The sequence below is a fragment of the Centroberyx gerrardi genome, chromosome 1 (assembly GCF_048128805.1).
Source record: "Centroberyx gerrardi isolate f3 chromosome 1, fCenGer3.hap1.cur.20231027, whole genome shotgun sequence".
NCBI lineage: Eukaryota > Metazoa > Chordata > Actinopteri > Beryciformes > Berycidae > Centroberyx > Centroberyx gerrardi.
The window spans coordinates 10,967,146-10,990,511 of NC_135997.1; the positions used below are offsets into that span (position 1 = coordinate 10,967,146).

The 23,366-nt window shown below is 41.2% G+C and overlaps 1 protein-coding gene across 1 annotated transcript in view; it reads right to left on the reverse strand.

The window, feature by feature from the left end:
- Nucleotides 1–19,282: 19,282 nt before the first annotated feature.
- pcdh17 (protocadherin 17) overlaps nt 19,283–23,366 on the reverse strand; it is a 56,418-nt gene continuing 52,334 nt past the window's right edge. The window contains exon 4 of the mRNA XM_071910834.2: nt 19,283–21,848. Coding sequence (XP_071766935.1) covers nt 21,145–21,848 — 704 coding nt within the window. The 3' untranslated portion in view covers nt 19,283–21,144. The remainder of the gene's footprint in view (nt 21,849–23,366) is intronic.

The window sequence follows — 23,366 nt, forward strand, 5'->3', positions numbered from 1 at the left end:
TCTGTCTTTGCCTCACAGTATTCTGTTTTTTATCATGATCTTCTTTAAGTCTGTTCCATAACTCAAGCCCTGTTGGCCTAACCACACAATATATGCCTACTTCTTAACCTATGGTATTTAGATTGGATAATGGAAATCCAGGAGAAACCATGAGTACTGTCTTTTGGAAAATGAGAATGAAAGTGCCTCTCAGTGTTAGCACCTTGGTGAGGCACACTGAAGTCACGTTTAGCCTGGTTAATGTCTGGGTGCTGACATGGTGGCATCTTGCCTTAGGGACCTTTTTTCCTCAGTAAGGACTGTCAGGCAGCAGCCTCCTACAAGGCTGCCAATCCCCGGCACACCTCCCTCTGCAATGAGTGATGAGTAAGCTAGCTAGCTAACCTAGTAGCTAGGTTTGGAGAAGTACCGATAATTTACATGAGTTCTTCTTAAAAATAGTCATTGTGTATCCCTAACTATAGTGATTATACATGAGAACACACAAATAGTGATATTGTATCACTGATAACATGTTAAGAATTGGGGAAGACTTCTAAAAAATAGCATTGGCCTGCCAGACTTCATTTCACAATAGATTCCTCAAAGGCAGCAGGTACAAAGTGATACTAGCTACATGCTGCTACAAGCAAACATACATACAAACATGTAAGTCTCTTAGGTACCTAGCCTCCCAGGAAGCCAAACAGTCAAAGCGTACAGACAGGCTAAAGCATGTTAGACAATGCCAGACGCCTGACGGAAGCAAAGCAATACAGATCAGTCTGTTAGGCAGCTAGATACGAACTTAGCCTACCAGGCAGCCAAGTAGGGTAATAATAGATAGCCCAACAGATTGTCCCTGTATTATTTATCTTTCCGTCATGCACCTGGCACCTGGTTTATAGGAAATGTGGTCTAAATTTTGAGAAACATTACCACTGGCATGAGGTAGAGACTACCAACTTTCTCAACGGTGGGCGTAGCTGTTTACAGTAATTATACCAATTATTTTGCCAAGAATATATTGATATTTCAAAATGTCACACATAGCACCTAAACACACTATAATGTAAGTGTTTATTCTGGGCAATTGTCACTGTTGTCATGGCGGGTTTACTGATGTTTTCTACATTTGATGCATGGAAAAGGTGAGACAATCCTGTTATTCTGGTGCCTCACATCCAAATAGAGTCACAATTGCACACAGGAGATTTATTAATAAAAAAAAGTCATGCAACAAAAGGCAGTTCAGTGTTTCCATTTATTTGTAGCCTGTGCTCCATTGTAACTTGATTCACCTGCAGCAGGCTTTTGTGCCCTTTATTGCATGTACAAAGCCACACTAATACTGATTTTTATTGATTTCTGTGTTGCTGAAGGGCAAGAAGACCTTCGCAGATGGTTTGGGGAATTTCTGTCTGAAATCGCAATTGTCTTAGGCTTCCCTCAAACACATCTTTCCCCTGACAGCTCAATGTTGGTAGCTACTAGTAGCACATGTCTATCTATATTTAGCATCAGTGATCATCTTAGTATAACTGACAGATGTGTCATGATGCAACATGTGTAACACAGTGTACAAAAATTAGGATCATCTATCATCCTCTGAACATTGAGTTACACCTCCTTTTGCCCTCAGAACGGGCTCAGCTGACTGAGGTATAGACTCTAAAATGTGTTGAAAATGTTCAACTGAGATACTGGCTTACTTCCTACAGTTGTGTCAGGTTGACTGTACTACATCTCTACAATGAATAGTTTATTCCATGTGATCCCACAAATGCTCGGTTACTCTTTCCGTTTGCCCTCCTTCACAGGGAGGTCAGAGCGCAGGGTCGGCTGTAGAGCAGCGCCCCTGGAGCTGCTAGGGATTGAGTATCTTGCTCAAGGACACTTCAGTAGAGTGGATGCTTGCTGTCACAGGGTTTTGAAACTGGGCTTTCCAAATGAAGGGTGGTCTCCCTACTCTCTACACAACTCTGCCGCTCATTGACTGAGATCTACTGACTGGGGAGGCCACATAAGTAAGTTGGACCATTCCTGAACAATCTAGCCTTGTGGTATGGGACATTATTCTGCTGAAAAAATCAGATGTGGATACATCGCTGCCATGAAGGGATACACCTGACTGGCAATGATGAAAACGGACCATCCTATACAAGTGCACTCATTTCGATGAGTTATGGACTGTTGAGAACAATAGACTTTCATGTTTGAGGATCTCTAACCTTTTCCTACACAACAACAAATGAACAAATACAGCCACAGAGAAAGACGGCATTACAAATTGTGATAGAAGAGAATCAGGCATGGTGATCGTACAGGCTGGTACAGTATTTATAAGGAAGAAAGTGCTAAACTCATTTGAAATAATCAAATTTTCACTGTAGGCATCCAGTTGATGATTCAGCTCATCCAGAGTGACTTACAATGGGTGAGCAGATAGGGATACAGTGTCTTCCTCAAGGGCAGGACACCTGGCTGTTGATGCACACAGATTGGATTAGGCTACCCTTCTATTCCATGATTGTTATTAAATGTGCATAGTATGTACCTCAGTATATAGGTATATTCTGTAAATAATATTAACATGGCCAAGTTTAGAGGCATTACAATTTAATAGTGGTAGTAGTTGGTGCTGCTGAAACATTAGAAACCACAAGAGGCCTATTGGTCCTAGTGCATTAAAAGAGTAGGCTTATGATAGCCAACACTGATAAAGTACCACTGAAGACCCATGGACAGCCCTTAGGCAGGATCTAGCTGGCATCTGCTCATAGACTGTGTGTAGAATGATGAGCAAAACATTAGCAAGCTGCCAGTGGGTGAAGCTAGTGCATAATGTAACCTGGAATTGCTGGGCATCCTGCCTCTAAACAAACAAACATTTTCAAAACAAGCCTTGATATTTTCTGGGATCATACACACTTGACTCCAGTATTAGGCTGAAGGTTAGAGAAGCAGAATCCTGACTGAAAAGTTGCCAATTTGAATCCCTGAAAAATCTGGGTGGTGGAAATAACGCTCTCCTGACCCTCAACAACTACCATCAAAGTGCACTTGAGCAAGGCACCAAACCACCAATTGCTCCGGTGGAGCTGCACAGCTGCCAACAGAATAAAACCTTAGTAGTTCTAGGCAACTCCCAAGTGTCAGTGTAAAACCCTGAGTGTGTGTAAAACTCTCCCCAGCTTTCAACTACTAACCCTAGTTGTTGCTGTGATTAAAAAGCCCTCTGTGTCAACTTGACTGGCTAAGCCAACATAAAAAAAAGTTCTATATTTATATATTTTGCTATTTCATGCATAATTGTCTGTTAGAAAGAACTGAGCGCTCCTTTTACCCAAACATGTATTGTTTTCCTTTAAACTTGGAAATCTGGCTTGGAAAATATACTGTAACCATGAAACTAAATTTTATTATTCATAACATCCCCTCCTTGTCTTGTTTTTTATTTTATTTTTTTTTTTCAATGTGAGAATGGCACAAGATGTGAGCAGACTGCTGATTTACCTTCGTTTTGCATTTGAAAGTCACAGCGATTTGTGTTATTACAGCTCTGTCAGGCTGATGGAGGTGGGATTGATGGGGCCGCTGAGTTGTTCCAGAATGTTCTTTATGAGAATAGAGGTTACACTCGTTTTCTCATCAACACCTATGACACTGTGATGAGTGGAGGCTTGTAGTTTTGACTGACAAGTAAATGTGGAGGGCTGCCACATACTTATATTTGGATAAGAGGGAGCATGTGACTCCAATTTCAGGAAAATAACTAGAACACTGCAATCCGTGAAGCATGGCAAGACATTGTTACAGAGTTGTGGGAAGAAATAGAGATATAAATGGAGGGAGGCAGGGAGGGGGAGAGAGGAAGAAATGAGAGAGGAGAGAAAAGGGTTAGCAAAAGATGGTGAAGTTTAGAGAAGAGCGGAGGCAAAAACAATAATGAAAAGGGGAGCTAAAGTAGGAAGAGTGGGATAAACAGGGCGAGTAGCATGAGCAGTGAGGTGTATAACTTTCATAACTTTTTCAGTATAGGACCAGCCTCATTTTACACAGCGGCAGACAGAGGTCTGGGCAGAGGCAAACAAAAACCAGAGAACACTCATCAAACTCTTGTCCTATCCCAGCAGAACCTGGCTACCCAATTGACCTTGACCAATGAAAAGCAGGGGTAAACAAAACCAGGTGCAGGAAAAGTTTTTGTCTGTAAGAATTGAGAAGTGATCATTGGCACAGCAGTGAGAACCAGGTGGGGAAAATTGGGCTTCAGGTGCACAAAGGGGAGCTTGGTTTGGCCCCGGTACACATCCAGAGAACGCTTTTTTCCCCCTCTTTTTCTTTCCTCCTACAAACGTGAAAATGGCTCAGTCTAGGGATGGAGACAGAATTTAAAATCACTGCATTGGTTGTGAGTGAACTTGTTCAAAAGTTCTCCCATTTCCTATTGAGAGGCCAACATAGTTTGACCGCACTTTTCAATGTCACACTGTTCATCTGTTCTAGCGTCTGTTCGAAAACAAAAAGCCAAAGAGAGAAACAGACATTAGGGCCTGTGAGGGAGTCTAGTAGATAATCTGCCCTCTCTCTCCCTCCCCCTCCATTTTGTTTACATGCAGGATTTGGGACGATGTGACCTCTATGCTTTTGGTACAGTAAGAGATAAGCCAGCTAATCAAAGGGGACAGACAGAGGTTATATGGAGTGGCAAGAAGACATATGGTCAACATGACCCCTCTATCCCTCTCTTTTTGCATTCTCAATCCCTGTGCATCTCTCTCCCTCCATCTCTCTCTCGGACTAGTTCTCTTTTTGTATGAGTGCCTGTATCGCAGATCCAAGTCTCCTCGAAAGCAGACATCAGTTGGCAGTGTATCTAACTCCATAGCCCTCCATCACAACAAACCTCCAGCTGTCATGGCAGTCATTCTTCCAGCCACCACACTGAGGGGAGGAGAGGCTCAGTCCAACAGAGCTGCTCGGATTTTTCCCCCGACAGGTGGAAAACACACATCAAGCCCTCCTAGGAAGTAGGAAGCAGGAGCAAGGGGAGCGTTTCCTCTGTCCTGTGGCTCACAGTGTGCCAAGCCAGTTATTATCAGTGGGAGGAGGTGAAGCAGCACCCTATGAGGCAACAGGGTGCTGTATGCATATCTCTCTTTCTCTCTCTCTCTCTTTCTCTCTCTCTCTCTTTTTCTCTCTCTCTCTCTCTCTCCCTTTCTTTCTCTTATATTCTTATATAAGTACTTATCTTTCAATCTGTTTCTCCCTCTCTCTCACCCTATGCTTTGTTCCCTCTCCCAATTCCTACTCCGCAGTTGACACCAACACAGGTAATTCTGCCTAATGTGACAAATAAACTCTTCTAATCTCAACAAAGCGGCTGTTGCTTTCTCCTGTGCATTCATCTGTGATAAATCAAAGGTTTTATGCAAATAAGGGTTTTTACAGAGTGTTATTTTTCATCCAAATAAGCAGCCATATCAGGGTGTAAGCTGGACAGCTTTGAACTTACTATGTAAACAAGTGTCAGGGATTCATGTTGAAATGCAAACCTCCACGACATGCACCTGCCAAAGCAGACTTTTTTTCTGAATTATACCTTTTCTAACTAAGTGACATCTCCCGCAGAGAGGTTTAAGTTTTTAATCAGGTGCGTCTCTTGAGTGATTCACCTGCTCTGGTATTTGAAACTAGAGTGACCTTAAAGAGCTTAGCACAACATCATCTCTTCCACCGTAGAGCCTTATATGCAAAGCTTTACACTGTCAGCTGTGCAAACTAGATAAATCATGTCCGTTAATACTGCGATTCCCACATGTGAACGCATCTTACAGGTCTGTGAAGTCTGATCAATCATATTCCAACTTACATTTCCATACACCCTTCATACATCCATTTTTTTCTTTTCTCCATCTCCTGCTTGTAAGGAAGTACATTACTGTGCAATTTTACTGGCAAGGCAGTGAAAGCATTTAAACATTAACAACAATACATCAGAATATATGGGGCCTGTCAGGATGTGTGCTGTGTACGGCCGGGTAGCATATTGCCAAGGCCCAACTGTCTTGTAAGCGAGGGTAGGTTCAGTGCAGCAGAAAGACAAAGCGTCACTCTGCAGTATTTATGAACAGACGATCTTTAGAGGGCTAGTGCTGAGTGCTCTTCTTTGTACTCGCCAGTCTACATATTCTGGCCTACATAACCTGTGTGACAGCAAGCAATTGTCTGTTGAGAGCTGTCTGCTCTCAGAGGGAAGGTCCTGTTTTGCCCTCACACTGGCAGCATCTTGTCTGCTGTTAAATGGATCAAGCAATTGATTCATAGGAATACAGGTCCGCTAATGCAAGCCACAGCTCCAGCAGCAGCTCAGAGGTGATGCCTTAACGATGCAATTGTTAAAAAAGATTAGCAGTTGTTCATGTACTTGTGTATGCGTGGGCCTGTGTGTGTGGGTGGGTGCATCAGTGCGCATGTGGATCAATCAACAAGTCACCAGAAGTCCATTCATTTACCACAGAGCTGAGTGACCAGGGAAACTTGCCCGATGTGTGGATGGTCAACCGAGAAAAGTTGGCCACGGCTGAACTTTTCATGGTCACTGGTCGATTTGTATGCTTCCTTGTTTCCCTACCGAAGTGATTTTGTTCTATGAACAATATTTCTGGCTGGCAAGTGCATAAAGGGCAATTACAACCATACAGCGTCCCAAAATAAATGAATAAATGTCTCAAAAACAATGCTTGGAGAACAATTGCATTCATTGTTCGGGTCGATGGTAAGCTTGAAAGTTATTATATTGACTTATTTTCTACATAGTTGCAACTACATAGTTGCAATCAGGATCTCGTTCTTGCAAAGTCCACAATCGGTCAGGATAGAGCGACCCATAAACCAGTGGCCACTTTATTAGGTACACCTATAGTACCAGGTAGGACCCCCTTTTGCCTCCAGAACAGCCTGAATTCTTTGAGGCATGGATTCAATAAAGTGCTAGAAACATTCCACAGGGATTTTGGTTCATGTTGACCTGATAGCATCATCCAGTTCCTGCAGATTTTTCAGCGGAACATTCATGCTATGAACATCCCATTCCACCTAATCCCAAAGGAGTTCTATTGGATTGAGATCTGGGGACTACGCAGGCCACTGAGGTAAACTAAAATCACTGTCATATTCCTGGAACCATATTGAGGCAATGCATGTTTTTTGAAATGCCAAATTATCTTGCTGGAAGTTGTGAGATGTCCTTCTGCACACCACTGTTGCACTGGGTTGTTATTTGCTTACTTGTGGCCCAGCTTGAACAAGTCATGCCATTCTTCACTGACTTCTCTCATCAGCGAGTGGCTTTGCCCGCAGAACTGCCTCCGACTGGATGGGTTTTTTGTAACATTGGTGGCACAGACAATCATACCATGTTCAAAGTCACTTAGATCATGTGTTTTGCCCATTCTAACACTTAGTTGAAGTGTAAATGAGCTTCTTCTTCATGCTTTACATACTCACTACATACGTGTCTCACTGTCTGGAGGAGCAGGCTGTTCGCCTAAACAGGGAGGTATACCAAATGAAATGGTGGCTGAGTGTACATGGAGCTGTTGATGTGTAGCTGTGTTTTTCATGTGCCAGGCTGACTTCTCTATAATACAATTGGCACCGTTTCTAAAACATCATCAACCATTCTTCTCCCTGATAAAAATTCCGGCATGTTCCCTTTGGTGATCACACTATCTACGTTCAGACAAAATGAGATTTCAATTTAGCCTACAAAAAAATTCTGTTCTCTTAGCCCGTGACGGACTGCCATGGACCATCTGATTGCAATCCGCCGGGCTATGACAGAAGGAGTAATGACATCACAGACTTCCTGATCCAAGACACACTTCAGACTGAATTTAGGTCAACGCGTTTGGATGAGCTGACTACCGCAGAGGACAATAATATAATTTTGAATATGAGGTCATATGTCATTCTTACCTTGATAATTACCACTTCAAACTGTTGTGTGGCATGTTTTTCCATTATTGAGATTTTTGTTATCAATTTTGCACTAACCAAATGCTTCCATAGGAGTCCAATTTATCTGAAAATATACCTTAAAGCCTGGGGGAAAAAAACAAAAACATCAAAATCACCACATTTAATGGAATTACCAAAGCAATTTCATTTAAATTGTTAATTGATTTTTTTTTTATCGGAATTTTGCAGTGTTTAACATACATTTTCAGATACCATGGAACCCTATGGCAGTGATCAATCAACACAAAATCAATACTATATATTCCAATAATGGAAAAACATGCCAAACAGTGGTCTAGTTTATTTAACTCCTTGCAAGACAAAAAAAATCCCTAGGACTCATGTTAATTATGGTGGAATTGTCCTGTAAACACAATTATAACCATTATAAATAATGTTAAAACAGTTTTGTAACGATTTCCTTTGTGTTTCATCACACTGGAAGTCAGTCTTTTTAAAGAGCTGTACCAATACAAAAAAACACTATTTGGTTACCCAAATAGTTATACCATCTACCTCAAATAGAGCAGTTTAACAAAAAATAAAAAAGCAGTTTAATAAAAATGGCAAATTAGCTGTATTTAATTTCTTGGAATGGTTAGAAATCATGAATGAATTATCTGTTCTATCTCCTCTATTTGAGGTAGGCATTGGTCTGAGCTTGGTGTGACCCTGCCAGTTAGTATCGGGCATCAGCCTGTGCCCCAGTGGTCCTGCATGATGCCATCAGGAATGGACGTGGTCTAGATACCACACAGGCCTCGCAATGCCATGCCAGATGCAGCTTTGCCACCCGTGGCACCATCTCAACCTTTTGAAATTTAACGGTTCATATACGTCAGGGCTGAACCATCTGGCCCTGCGAAGACTTTGTGCATGTTGAAATGACTTTGGGGTTGATGAAATGGACAAGTTGATTAAGGTCGGATCCACGTTTACAGCGAGGTATGTAAACGCAATGGTTGCTCATGTGATTGCTTTCATTTGATCACTGGTTTGTTGCTACATAAAAATGGGGTTTTATTCATGAGCATTTATTAGTCTGTCACATATTTTTTGATTATCTTTATTTCAATGTAATTGTCCATATTTTTACCCAGGCATTGGGTTTGAAATGAGAGTTCCTGTTACAACAGAGGTAACCTATAGTCACTTGGGTTATCCTATTATACCATCACTGCAATCATTTATACTTGGATACAATTAACATCGCTATTCCCTTGTCACATTGTCCATTCATTATGCCATTATGTATGCAGAGTAATGGATCTGGTAGTGTTTTTCCATCTGAGAGAGGATTAGCATGGTCTTGGCACACCGTCTTTCTCAGTGAGTGCAGCCAGACATGTCCTACACAGTAGGCTCCTGATCCTGATCCTGCATCAAGTTATCTTTCATGACACTGATGTAAGATCACATTCACCCTAACTGAGTTCAAGGTGTGCTCATTAATTTGCTTGGTTTATAATGCCATTCATATTGCATTTAACTTTTAGAGTATGTATGTGAAGTTATGTCTCTTACAGTGAAGTTATATGGATTAGAATTAATTTACAGAAATAGAGCATGCTGTGATATATAGGATATTAAAAGCAGATTATTCCTTATTTATGAAGAAAAATGTTGTTATGTGATTTGGAGAAAATGAAAATGAAATTCAATTTATGCTTTATTGTCCTTTCTTTGATGAGCTGAGAAATGTGCTGCATAGTAAAATGATTTCCATTTATCCTCATTTCTTTTGGTTAATATGATTATGAAAATGTTGATTATCTTCCTGATATGTGCCAGAAAAGGAGGATCTGTAAAGCCTGGGAAATATGGCAGCATGCAGTCCTTTCTTTGTATGATACCTTTCTTTAGGGATATATTTGTTGTACACAAATTGCAACATGATATATGGATGTGTCTTTTAAGCCCATATTGGCTGGGGACCATGAGTGCATGAAGCTGGAATAAAATCAATCAATCATTCAAGCTCAGCGCAATATTTTCAGACACAGAAATAGTGTAGAACAGTGTAGAATAGAATTTTAACCCAACTAACTTACCCAAGTTAATAACCTTATCAAAAGTCCTTTCAAAATACTGTACACTTGCATGAAACCTGACTATAAACTATGGTGCCATGCGCATCGTGTCCCATTGACACTGGATCTGAGACAGCATTGTTACCATTCACATGTCACTCAACTGACACTTGAAAACAGGTCTACACTGGACTGTGATCTGAGCTGTAACACTACCCCAGATACACCAAAGCGAGCACACACACACACACACACACACACACAGACACACACACGTCACTCACTGTGATGGTATGGGTGGTCAGGAGGAAGGGAGAGAGAGAGAGAGAGAGAGAGAGAGAGAGAGAGAGAGAGAGAGAGAGAGAGAGAGAGAGAGAGAGAGAGAGAGAGAGAGAGAGAGAGAGAGAGAGAGAGAGAGAGAGGCAAAAATAGTGCAGTATATCTGAAGGGGGGGAAACTTGAGAAGGACATCTCTTATGTTTTCCATTAGGTAGTGAAGATGTAATGGAAGGGATGTAGGACCAGATAAGAACTGAAAGAGACATAAATGGAAATGGTATGTCGTTTCTTCCTGTATAACCTGAGGCTAGCATGATTTCACCGTGGCTCCAGTGGCTCGTCTGGCTGCAGAGCTACTATGGTATGTAAGTATTCCATATAATGTTACACGACTGGCCCATACATTGCATGATCAAAATAGCATATGTATCATAATTTAAAACATAGCCCAATGTAGCATATGTGCAGCGGAAACTCAAATGCATAAAAAACAGAAGCAGTTTGCATTGTTGATCCAAATTGAGGATCCTACATTTTAAAGATCATTTCCCTTCAGTAACCTACCTGGTTAAGCAAATGTCAGATAGTATTCAAAAAAATCAAACACCCAAGCCGGAGTGTCTTTGTGTTATGTGGCACACGTCCCTGGGGAGCGCCTGTTATTTACACCCTCTCATCCTGTCTAGGTTGATGCTGCGCGGATGCATCGCATTCTCACTTTGTTGTAGATCAGCTTTAGACTGCTTTAACTGTCAGCCACAGCCCTTAAGTCCCTCATGGCCCATTCTATTTGCACTAGCCATTATCTGAGAAAAAGGCCGCTGTCTGTCGCCCAGCTTATTTAGCAACTCTTTGTTTGTTTTTCCCTCGCGGATTCCTATTTGATCGTTTCATTCCCCCTTCCTCATTGATGCCGTTTGCATTTTAATTTTTTGTTTCAGTGTATAAGTTTGGGGAATAGTTGGGGGTGGTGGTGGGGGGTTCAAAGCTCCAAGGGATGGCCTAATCATATGCAGGCTTTAATCGCCTTTGTCAGCCTTGTCTCGGAGTTCAGAGAGGGGCCGGCGTCCCTGCATGATACCCACTGCTGTGTTCATATTGGAGATACATACACTTTGAAAACAAAAGGAGAGAGGGAGAGAGAGAGAGATGGGGAGTGAGCAAGAGGCACGAGGCTTTGATCTGACTAAAAGTTGCCAGTTGCTGTTGTTGTACATACTTTAGCATACAAAAGTTTGTAGTTTGACCGAGACAATGTCTTTGAACAGGTGCCAACAGACAAATTTCTAACATCTTTTTATTGTGGTCAATTGACTCACCAAGGCCACAGTGTTGTGTTATCAAAGTGAAGCACAATGTTTTTATTCCTCTATGTAACTGGGCTCTCAATGAGATGTTTTTGTTAGATGTCCTTCTACTGTACAATAATAATAATAAGAATAACATATTTCACAAGTCGTAGCTGCTCAAGTAAAAGTTATTTTTTATCAAGGTTGGAGAGTCAATGCATTGATTATAACAGAGCCACTATCTTCTATTAACAGGTTGTGGTATGATTCTGTCTCTTTCAGATTTGACACTGTACATGAAGCCAGTCTGAGGGCAGCATGCACTGCTGATAAGAAATGCCAAACAGGTAGAATTGCTGGCTTTGCGTAGAAAAACTGCTGGGGAATGTCATTTATGTTCTTACTTTAACAAAGAGTGTCAACATGGTAGATAAAGAGCATAAGCTATTAAGGTAAATTTAATTATCTGCTTAACTAATTTATTTTTCCTATCATCAGATTTATCATGCGGCAGGAGTAATTGATGAGTATGCGCGTGTGCGTGTGAGTATGCGCGTGTGTATGTGTGTGTGTGTATTTGTGTGCATGCAGATTTCTGCATGCTTATATGAGTGTGTGTGTTTCAGAGTCAGCGCTGTACATGCTTTTGATTAGTTTTCATTACACTTAGGCTGGAGAAGTACTTTTTCCTGGGAGCCTAAGAGGAAGCGATGCCATGCAAACTTTTCATTTCTCCATTTCCAAGTCTCCATTTCTGCTTCTAGCCCTAATATGAACATACCTCACCACACAAAGATTTTACAACGATATCGATTACAGAAGCTTCTTTTTTCATCAGGAGTTTGAAGAAAAATTGGACAGACTGGGTAAAGTTCTGTTAATGACGGCCTGGCTAATTGATCCCAGAGCATGGATCAATTTGGATGCTCTACCAAAGGAGAGAGGCTTCACCGTTCAGGGGTTTGTCCCCAAGGTCATATTCTATTACTCTAATATTGACCTTCCTGTTCTCTCTTGATATTCTGTCCAAATCACATCCTGTTGTTATCGTAAGGCCATTTAAGTATCTGTCTTCTCTTTCATCTGATACATCCTTTCTGTGACGGCCCTTGTGGCAGATCCACTTTGACAATAATTGGAAATTCTCATTATACCCAATGATTTGCAGATTATCAGCATTGGTATCACAAATGTACAGCATGGTCTCTGCTGTGTTGTTTTAACAATCATTCAATATTTCCATTCCAAAATATATATCCAATTTTGAAAATGTTGCTACCTGAAATTAATCAGGCAATATTTGAAAAAACAAATGATTCTGTCCTAAAAAATTGTTTTATAAGCAAATGTCTTAAGATGACTCCTAAGCTTTCATGTCAGCAATCAACGTGGGTGTCATTGTTTTTTTTCTTGAATAGTAGATATCTCATTTTAGAAGAACATGAGATATTTGTCTCATTTTCTTTATCTGTTGATGTGGACAATTATTCTAAAATAAATTCTCCATCTATTTATTCTGAGAAAACGATGAGAAGTTGCATTTCTAACATCCTGGCTAATGCCTACATAATCATGATAAACGCTGGAAACATCTGAGGGAATGACCTTGACAAAGCATTACGGTGGCAAAAAAAAAGCATTATTGTATCACGTAAAATTTGACTTGAATTTGATTGAAAAATTCATCACTGACAGGAAACAAAATAGGTGAAGAGAATTGGTTCAAAAGTCCAGGTGGCATTTAGTGAAAGGTCCTCTTAGCTCTCGAGTGTCTCACACACCAGGCATTGGATATTTATGAATTGATTCGGCAGTGTCAGTCAGTCCTGCACTTTGCCAGGGGCACTAATCCATGTGATGGAATTCATATGTCTACTTCATATTAAGTTTCCCGTGCTGCTTATTGACCTTTTCATCTAGCATTTTCCCTCACTGATGTGAGCTGGCCCCATCACAGAAGCTGTCTGCAGCCATTATTTCGCTGCTTTCCACTCTGCTTCGGGTGAGAAAGACTTGAACATTTAACACACTGCTCTTCTTGGAGGTGACTAGGAAGGAGGGCTGGAGTGAGAAAGAAGAGAGGCAGTTAGAGGTGTTGCTTGCAGTCTCCACTTCCACAGATGGCTGAGTAGAATAATAAATGGTACATTTATATGTTCATCGCTTCATTTCTGTATTTCTGTATTGCTTAATCTATTTTTGTAGAAATAGTTGTCATTTTTCTATTGGTTTGTTCATCTGGATGCCGGCTTCACATATCCATATTTCTGATTAAACAATATCTCAAATGATGGGAGGATGACTGGCAGTGATGTCATTCTCATTCTCAGAGTTGATTTATAGCATGTCAGGGTCACAAGATGGCTTTTTGATAACACATATATGAAGCGAAATTTGTCTTTGAAAGCAAAAAGTACACCTGCAATTTCCTGCTGATAGATGGGCTAAAGCATGGCTTCTTTAATGGTGAAGAGCCACTGTCCACGGAAGAACATTTTATTCGGAGTCTGAGCCGACAATACATTAAATCTGTGAAGTCTGGATGCACATTCACTCATGGAATCAGAAGGAAAAATCTCATGTCACCACGGCATATTCACAGAGTAATGCCTTCCAGTGTAGCTAGTTATTTAGGCAAGTGAGGGTGACTATGACATGACTTATGTGCAATATATCATTTGTCCTGCAGTTTCTTGTTTGATGAGAAGTGTTTTTTTAAGCACCTGCTCAGCCGCTGTGACCATAGCTGCCTTCTGCGATTGTTTTTCCGTCATAGTATCAAATCAAAGTCGCCCTGATTGTGCCTGTTGTGAGTCACAAGTTCATATTTCCCATCTCTATGTCTCTGTCTCTCTCTCTCTCTCTCTCTCTTTCACACACACACACACACACACACACCTACACACATATCAATTTGCTGTACCTCCTTGCACACTACCATAAATGAAAAAAAGGACCCTTGCTCTTTGACAATAGAATATGATGAATACCTTCTTTTCTATGTGTTGAAAAGCTCTCCTCTCCATCCGCCCTTTTAGCCAGCTCAATACAAAACAGTACTTGATTAAATCCCATTAGCACAGTCATTTGCATCAAGGACCTTGATTAAAATGCAGAGATATGATTTTGGTATCTAATCTTACTCTGAAATCTCCAACTCAATTGCCCCCGAGACTAAACAACTAATTGAATAGTAGACTGAAGCATCAGACAAAATTGTATGCAGATTTTCTGGCTGTGTATATTAAGCTAATGTAGGTGATAGGGATGTTATGGTAATTATCGTGATAATGATATTTTTTTCCCCAATTTGCATTAGCCTGCTGTATTGTTTTGACAGAGATATGATCATTGCTCATTGATCATTCTTTCTCATATTGAGGTTGTGTGTTCCCCATGATTTGGTCATACATTATGTAGCTGTTTCCAGTCTAGGGCATGCCTCTGCACCCTTTGCCCCATATATTTCAATAAAGAGTTTACCATACCATACCATCAATATTTCACACTTCGTCAAAGTTTCTGGAACAAGTCCTGTGGTGTGAAAAGTTCTGAGAGACTATGATAGAGGGTGATTGACATGTACAGGAGGACAAGCTGTTATTTGCTTGAAGGCATAGGTTAAAAACTAAACCTTACCACAGGGCCACATGAGACAGCATTGCTTGTGGCTGCTGGGGTGTGAGAGACGATGCTTTAAGAGACTACCGCGGCTATCTCTTTAATTAATATCTGCCCTGGGGCTACTGGTTATATACAAACAGAAAAAGCCTTGGTGCATACCAATGGTCTGCAAATTAAAGCGCATAGGGTATGGGGTGAAGCATTCACTCTGCTGTCAGAATGAAAATTCTTTAAAATAATAAATAATGCTATGAATAATTTATCTTGATGTATTTGAATGTATCTTGGTGATTTTTTTTCTACTAATTTCATGTATTAATAAAGTGCCAATGTTACCATCTAAAAAAAACAACACATGAGTTTTTCATTGCTCTTCTTCTTTTACGTTTATATGAGAAGCTCCTAACTACGGTAAAATCAAGCCACTCCACAAAATGTCAGATATTGATAGAATCAATCTGCAAAAAAATCCAATGTTTTGTCTTCCAATGTTTTTCAGCTCTTCACCACCATGTCTGTCAATACAAAGGTATAAAAATATCCAATGGCTGGTTAACAGAGGTCTCTGATATCAATGGATGATTTTCAGAAATATTGTATAGTGTGGAATATTACAATTTTAAGCCTTAGAAGGCAGTATGCTGATTGATGCATGATGTCTTAACAGTTGTCATGAAAACAGCTAAGAAACATAGAACCACTTATGCAATTTGTTGATGATGATGGAATATTTTCCGGTGTTAAATTTAATGGTGTAACCGTTAACTGCCGTAGTATGTAATTTAGTATTGTGAAACGCTGAAAAAAGAAATAAAAAATCCATACCATGACACTGATACTTTAAGCACCAGTCAGCTCCAACAGGTTTGTTTAATATTTCCTCCTGGGGAACAAAATACTTATCACCATAACACCATATCACCATACCATAAGGGAGGTGACGTCTGCCAGTGCATCTTCCACTCTGAACATCTACCCCCTAACAGCCAGAAACTACAAACTAGCTAGATTTGACTAAGCAAATGAAAAGCATATACTGTATCTCTCTAACCACAGGCCAATAAAGAGACTTTAAATTGGCCTCGGCATGCAAATCTGGCTGAAGGGTGGAGTGCAACATCTTATCTGAGAAGCATTAGTACACATAATTTCAAACGCCATTTTATTTGCCTCTCAGCAACTAGAAAAAACACAACATGAGCAGTAATCTTTTGTGTGGCGAGAATGTGAACTAATGAGATGAATCAAGAATCACTAGCCCAAAGCAAAACTTTAAAGGGGTGTGCGTGTGTGTGTGTGCATGCAGGGTGCCTGCGTATGCGCATTTAAACACCAAAGAGCGCAATTGAAAAAGCCCTTTTTTTTCTTTTCCAAAGTAAGCTGGTGGTAGGAAAATAAACAAAGCAATCCTGTTAGACAAGGAAAAATTGCAAAGACCACAAAGATGCTTCAGAAAACATAAATATCAAGAATACAAGATATCACTTGGGAAGAGAAGAAATTAATTCAAAGCCATTTTGCCTGACCGACCATTCCTTAACCAACTCATACAAGGACAAGAGCAAACACTATTAGTAATAGCTTTTTTATTTGATCTTTTCATGTTTTTTTTTTTTCAGATAGATCACAATGAACACAGCCTTTAGACAATAGCAGTTGAGATAATCCATACAAATGAATGTCTCTGGTCTTTTCACCAGTTGCCCATTGTAGCGTGGAGCCCTATGATATCAATGTGGGCTTGGGGGTGAGGGGACGACACTGACAAACATCGGGTGCTTGTTTTAACTAACCAAAATGGCATGTTGTCTTAATATGTGTGTGAATCAGTGGCTGTATGTGAGTCTGTGCGCGCCTGCATCAGTGTGAGTCAGAGAAGAGAGGGAATTAGCCGCATTCAGCGAGGCCCTGTTCTAATCACTTGGTAAAACCAACAGTCTCGAGAGGCCGAAGATATCCCACTCTAGATTTGACTAATGCACTGATCAATCCTTCCGCATGCCTACAGTGTGTAATTAGACAATAATGAGAGGCCTTACATTATGCTTGATCCCCAACTATGTGTTGACCTCAGCAGCCTCTGCTCCATTAGACAGCAAATAGCCTGAGAGAGAGGGCCATGGCTTTAAAGAATACCTTCCACCCCACTGGACCCAGCTCATTTCCTGCCCACAGTTTGCCAGAGCGTACGGATAGTGGCCAGGCCAGGGGAACACCATTAGAGGGGACAGCACTTTCAATGTGTCTGAACTGTGACAGTGACTCTTTGTGGCAGCCAGATTCTGACTAAAAGACAGAGTCCCGGGGTGACCTCAGCACTATTTTTCAATTAATGCCCAAACAAAAGGAGGAGCGCAGCAATGGTTTAATGTGAGAGTGGGAATTCAAACCATATAGAGGTTACAGAAATTAAAAGGGGGGAAACGAATTGTGTTGTCAAACAATGAAGGCATGAAAACAGCGCATGCACGTTCGCATGCACTCACACACAAGAGTAGAGAATACTTGAACCAGCATGAAGACTAAGCACTGGAATAAAAAGAAAATAAACCATGAAGACTTGTGTGGAAGTGTCACATGTCTGAATAGTGGTTTACCCTCTCTTACAGTCTTTACCTTGTCCATTGAAATTAAACAGAGTGTGCTGCCAAATACACAGATGTGTGTGTGCGTGTGTGCACATGTGAATTGTTTGAGTGGCATGTTGTTAGGATCAGAGTAGGAGTGTGCACTTTGTATGAAGAGCACACTTTAATTATTTGTTGCTGTTTGTACGATGCGCATGTCAGCCTTGTTTGATTTATGCGGCTGTGTTTGAGAGAGATATAAAAAATCTCATTTAAAAATAAACAAACGTTTTCCTTTTCCAATGTATCCTCCAATCTCACTCTAAAAACAGCCTCTGCCATCTCCCAGGAAAAGAGCAAGGGTAAACCTACCAAACCCAAATACCGTGCAGAAGAAAGGCAGTAGTTACTCTGCTCCTCAGAGGCGAGCAAACAAAGAGCTGAAGAGGAGAAAAAATAGGCAAATAAACAGTGAAATAAGTAAAAAATGGAAAGTAGGCAGGAGATACAGCAGAATGGCAGGGAATGCAAGATATGTCTTTGTAATGCAAAAGTGTTTAGCAAAGGTGCCTGTCATTTAGCTAGCTCCCCCAAGGTGGCACAACAATTTTAAATTACACAACAAGGGTGCGGCTCAATAGTCAGAAATGTCTTCCTTTCCTTGTCTCTGACACTTAACCAAAGCTTCTCACAGACACAGGGGTCCAGGGCCTTCATAGCGGAGAATGTCCAAACATGGATCACGTGCGGATTAAGAAAAAAGAGGCAAGAAAGGAAATAACATCAGAGTACTGAGATATGACGCTTGTCTGTAGGATAGAATGTGTTGTATCTGCTGTCAAGAGGTCAACCCAACCCAAATACACTTTATAAACACACGAGCAGCCACATGGATGAAAAAGTCACTGTTCCCTCAATTTCGGTACATCTTACACGGGTTTGGTGGTGGTTGTCACATTTTCCAAAACACATCTACTATAATAGCCTACTGTTCTGCCTGTCTTGTTATCAGTGAATATTAGAAAAAGCACCTCCCATTTATTTCAGAGAGTGGCCGAAATGTGCCAAGATTTTCAAAAATAAATATTTGTATCATTTTTTTTTTAAGAAAGCCTGAATGTGAAGACACTTGGTTGATATAAACCATGTACCTAAACAGCAAAGACATCAAATCCAAAGTAACTTCAGAAAGAGTTTCGGATGTCAAGTTTCTCTGCAAAGTATGAGAAGTCTAACATGTATAGTGAAGGAGTACATACATAAACAACACAGACTGCTGAAAAAAGAACCTCTTTTGGTCCTTTATAGAAAATGCACATTCTGGTGGACCAGGGCTTCATAAGCAGTCACAAGCTCCACAGATACAACAAGCTCTCCGCAGAGACGGTAAGGCAGTTATATGATCACCAAGGAAACCACTCCACCTTCCATATGGCAGGTTTCTTTTTTGGAAAGAAAGTAAAAACATAATGAACACAAAATACCCATACTAGTTATTGTTAAAGAAAATAGCTGCCCTGTAAAAATCTGCTCAGTAAAAAATATTCAAACTGTTGTCTTGTGGTTGTTGCTTTTTTTGTAGTTGGTTTGAATTGTATTCTAGATCAGCTGGCTCATTAAGCTTTCAACAGTTATTGTATTTGATCCAGCTGGATCTCAGGGTAAAAAGAGGCGACATCTCAAAAGCACTGAAGCCAGCCTGCAAAGATGCAGAATAGAGAGGGAAAAAACACCAACAAAAACCCAAACTAAAGCAAACTCACAGAGTTCGACAGCTACTAAGGCAACTTTTGCCAAATACAATATAAGCCCATGTATATTGCAACACAACTATATATTAATTTAATAAAATACACAATATAGCTTTTGTACACATAACAATTTGGCTCAAATGCACAGAAATTGCAGAAAAATCAATAAAAATATGTCAATTTTTTTGATGTAAACACATTTAAATTGGATACATTTACACATATAATGATATTATGTATAGTGATAATGTGAAGGGACATTTTCTTGTTTATTTATATTTTGGGGTATTTTTCTTTGAAACAATGGCAGTGTCCTTTGCAGTTCTTTGAATAAATACCCCGCTCTTAACCGCACCTAAACTCCAGGACACTTTTTGCTGAAATTCCTCATTTCTTTTTTTCTTAAAAAATGTATAAATATTTTGTTAATATCTGGACACTATACATGGATTCATACATATAGTCATCTATATAATCATATAGATATATATTTTCACAGTTGAGGAAAAATGTCCCTTTTTATACAAGCTTGTGATTGCCTTAAGGCATAGTCAGACACATGGTAATTCACTGTACACAAGGGACTGAAAGCTGATGATATACATGTATAAGACGATTACACAGATGGCCAGATGTGTACATGTATGTGTGTGTGTGTGTGTGTGTGTGTGTGTGTGTGTGTGTGTCTGCAGGGGCATTAGTGCATATGTGTGTGTGTGTGTGCGGGCAAAGTGTAGTGCACATGTGTAAAATTGGTGTGTACGGCTACACCAGTCAGGAACATGAATGTTTAAATAGAGGGGCGAGAGAGACACAGCTTACACATGTGGCTACAAATGACAGGTGAAACATGGTTACACTGTTAATAATTCTCCATCAGTGGGACACTCAGGCCCCTCCACCCCCCAAGTCCATCCCCGACCCCAATGAACACACCCCTGATTAACCAACTTCTCCGTTTCAGATACAGGATCCTTTACACGTTAAACACCAATGTTACAAAGTCAGAAAAGATAAGGTTGTTTTGTGTATTTCGGTCTTTCACTGGTCCAAACTAGACCAGACTTGGTTTCTCTGTTTCTGTATCGATTGTCATGTCTGACCATAAATAGTCCTCGTCCTTCAATGTCTGTGGCAATCACACATAACAGAAATCCACCTACATACACTTTGATATGTAGGATTTCACGAGAGACCATGAACAACACACTTATGAGCTGGTGGGCACTTAGATAATAGCTTGCGAGGTGCCAGAAGCATAAGCTTCTGCCATTTACTTAAGAATCCAAAACAAAAAGAGTTTATAAATTCAGCAGAATTCAGATGTCCTTGTTTGCCAATCCGTTACCCAGTTCCTATTTTGTTTGTGGTGGTGTTAGCACCAAAACTGGTGCCAAAGGACTGACATTATGAATATTCCCATTGTCCTTCCAATGGCAGTAATTTTCAACAACAAATACAGTGATAACAGCTCCCAGCGTAAGAGCCATTTACCCTTTGTTGATTTGTTTTGGTGACAGTTTTGGCGAGAGAGAGTTTTTGGAATAGCTTCCTACTCCTCTCTCTCCCTCCCTCCTTCCTTTTCTTGCAATTCTTTGTGTCACTTCCTGAGTGTGCCAGTGGCCTCACTTCCTCTGCAGTCCTGCAATAGTTTGTCGATGTCTCTCACTACCTGGTCAGCGTCCATGCCGTCACGGTTCACGTCGGGCTCCACCTGCTCCAGCACACACTCCATTTCTCCTGAGCCCACCGCCTCCTGGCTGATCCTGGACCGGGCCTCAGCTAGCACCTTGGCCACCGGGTCTGAGGGAGGCAAGGGAGGGTAGCACCCCTGGTCCCTGCTCTGTTTGGTTGGTGACAGGTATTGACCATCGGGAGGACCGTAGTGGCCGGAGCAGGTGGCAGGTGGAGGCTTGCCTTCGGCCCCGTCAGCTGGGCTCTTGACTGAGGAGCAAGGAGACGTGGTGGAGCAGCCTTTGGTGGGGCTGCCGGAGGCCGAGGGAACCTCCTGGAGCAGGGGGCTGAGGGCGCGTTTCGCCTTCAAGTAGGGCTTCACGTTGGCAACCAGGATGGTGTGGTCACGCCGCTCTTTGCCAAAAGTACAGAAAGTCTTCTTGCCGTTGGGGTTGACAGTCTCGTAGGTCTCTGTTTCTGGCACGGTCTCCATCCCCGCTGGCACAAACAGATTGTTGCGGTAGTCCACGCCCTCCGCCTGGTTACCTCCCGCTGGGAACTGGGGCATCCAGCAGCGGTCAGAATGACCCAATACCCGGCACTCCTCCGTACAATTCACGCAATCCTCATCTGCAGACAGAAAGAAAGGGCGGGGATGGTTGGAGAGGAAAGTGAAGCATATATGTCAGTATTGTGCACAGAATACAATTAAGTCACACAATGAGAGGGTAATGTAATAGAATCATAATGTTATTATGTAATTGAACTGAATTGCACAAAGAGATGGAGCCCAAAGTTGGGTAAGTAGAGCTTAGCTTAATGAAATGATGTGAAAAGAAGAGCCAGATGAGGATGTCCCAGCCCGAACAGACACACACACACACACACACACACACACACACACACATATTGCCCCCCCCCACACACACACACATCTTTCCAAGGGACTGGGGGACACCTGCTGGGTGGATATGCATTTTCCAAAGCTCTGATCAAGGGGATGGCAGAGCATACAGAAGGGATGGGGAGGGAGAGAGAGAAAAACAACAACAGTTGAGGTTTGGCAAAGGCATAGCGCCGTTATCATAAATTCATGTCAGTGAGCTTTGAAGCCCTCCCTAGACAGGGAGACTGCGCCAAATGGCTTGTGCTTCTTCCCTATGTGTTTGTGCCTGTTTATTTGTGTTTCTTCTTGTTGTGTGTGTGTGTGTGTGTGTGTGTGTGTGTGTGTGTGTGTGTGTATGTGTGATTGAGAGAGAGAGGGAGAGAGAGAGAGAGAGAGAGAGAGAGAGAGAGAGAGAGTGTGTGTTCCCCTCTTTCATCTCTATTCAGAAGGATGCACACTCTGGCTGATTATGGGAGTGTTCATGCCTGTGTCAAACAGATCCAGAACTTGGTAAAAAAAAAAAAAGAGGAGCACATTTTTTCTCCTCTTGGGCACAAGGTGAAAAATAGAGAAAAAAAATGAGCATCTGTTGTCTCACAAATGGAATTTTTCCATTTGGTGGGTGGGATGAAACTAAGAGAAGAGAGACAGCAAGACTGGATCCTAAGAGTTTACATTAATGACTTTGGTACAACAAGGACCTCGCTTCTCATCGCCAAGACCTCATCCTCAAATATTTGGGTGCTCAGTGATCTGAATTGACTCAATAAGGCCATTTCAGTCAGTGTAATGTAAGTGGTCAGTTACAACAAAATATACTGAACTGACTTTCAAATATTTATCTGCGATTCCGTAACATTCCTGGTACTCAGTTTATTGTATCTGCTATTTAAATGGGCTATAACAGACCATTTGCAAATGCTATTTGACACAGGTGTCATTCTAACACATCTCAGCATGCTGCCCTCACTGGCCTTCATCAATCATTCCATTAGTGAAACGAATGAACATTTTTACAAAATACAAAATACAATGTTAAAGACAATGCTCGAGAACGCAATAACACACAGCATTGCTCTCCAATGAAATCCAAATTTTGCATGTACAGGCTCACAAACAAATGCAGCAGCCCAAGCTAATTTGCATATTAGTTTTGAGATATGTAATGTATCTCTGCCTGTTTGTGGAGCCAAACCCAGCACACGAGCACTGCTCTTCTAATTTCTTATACCAGTGCAACACTAACACGCTTGTCATAGTCC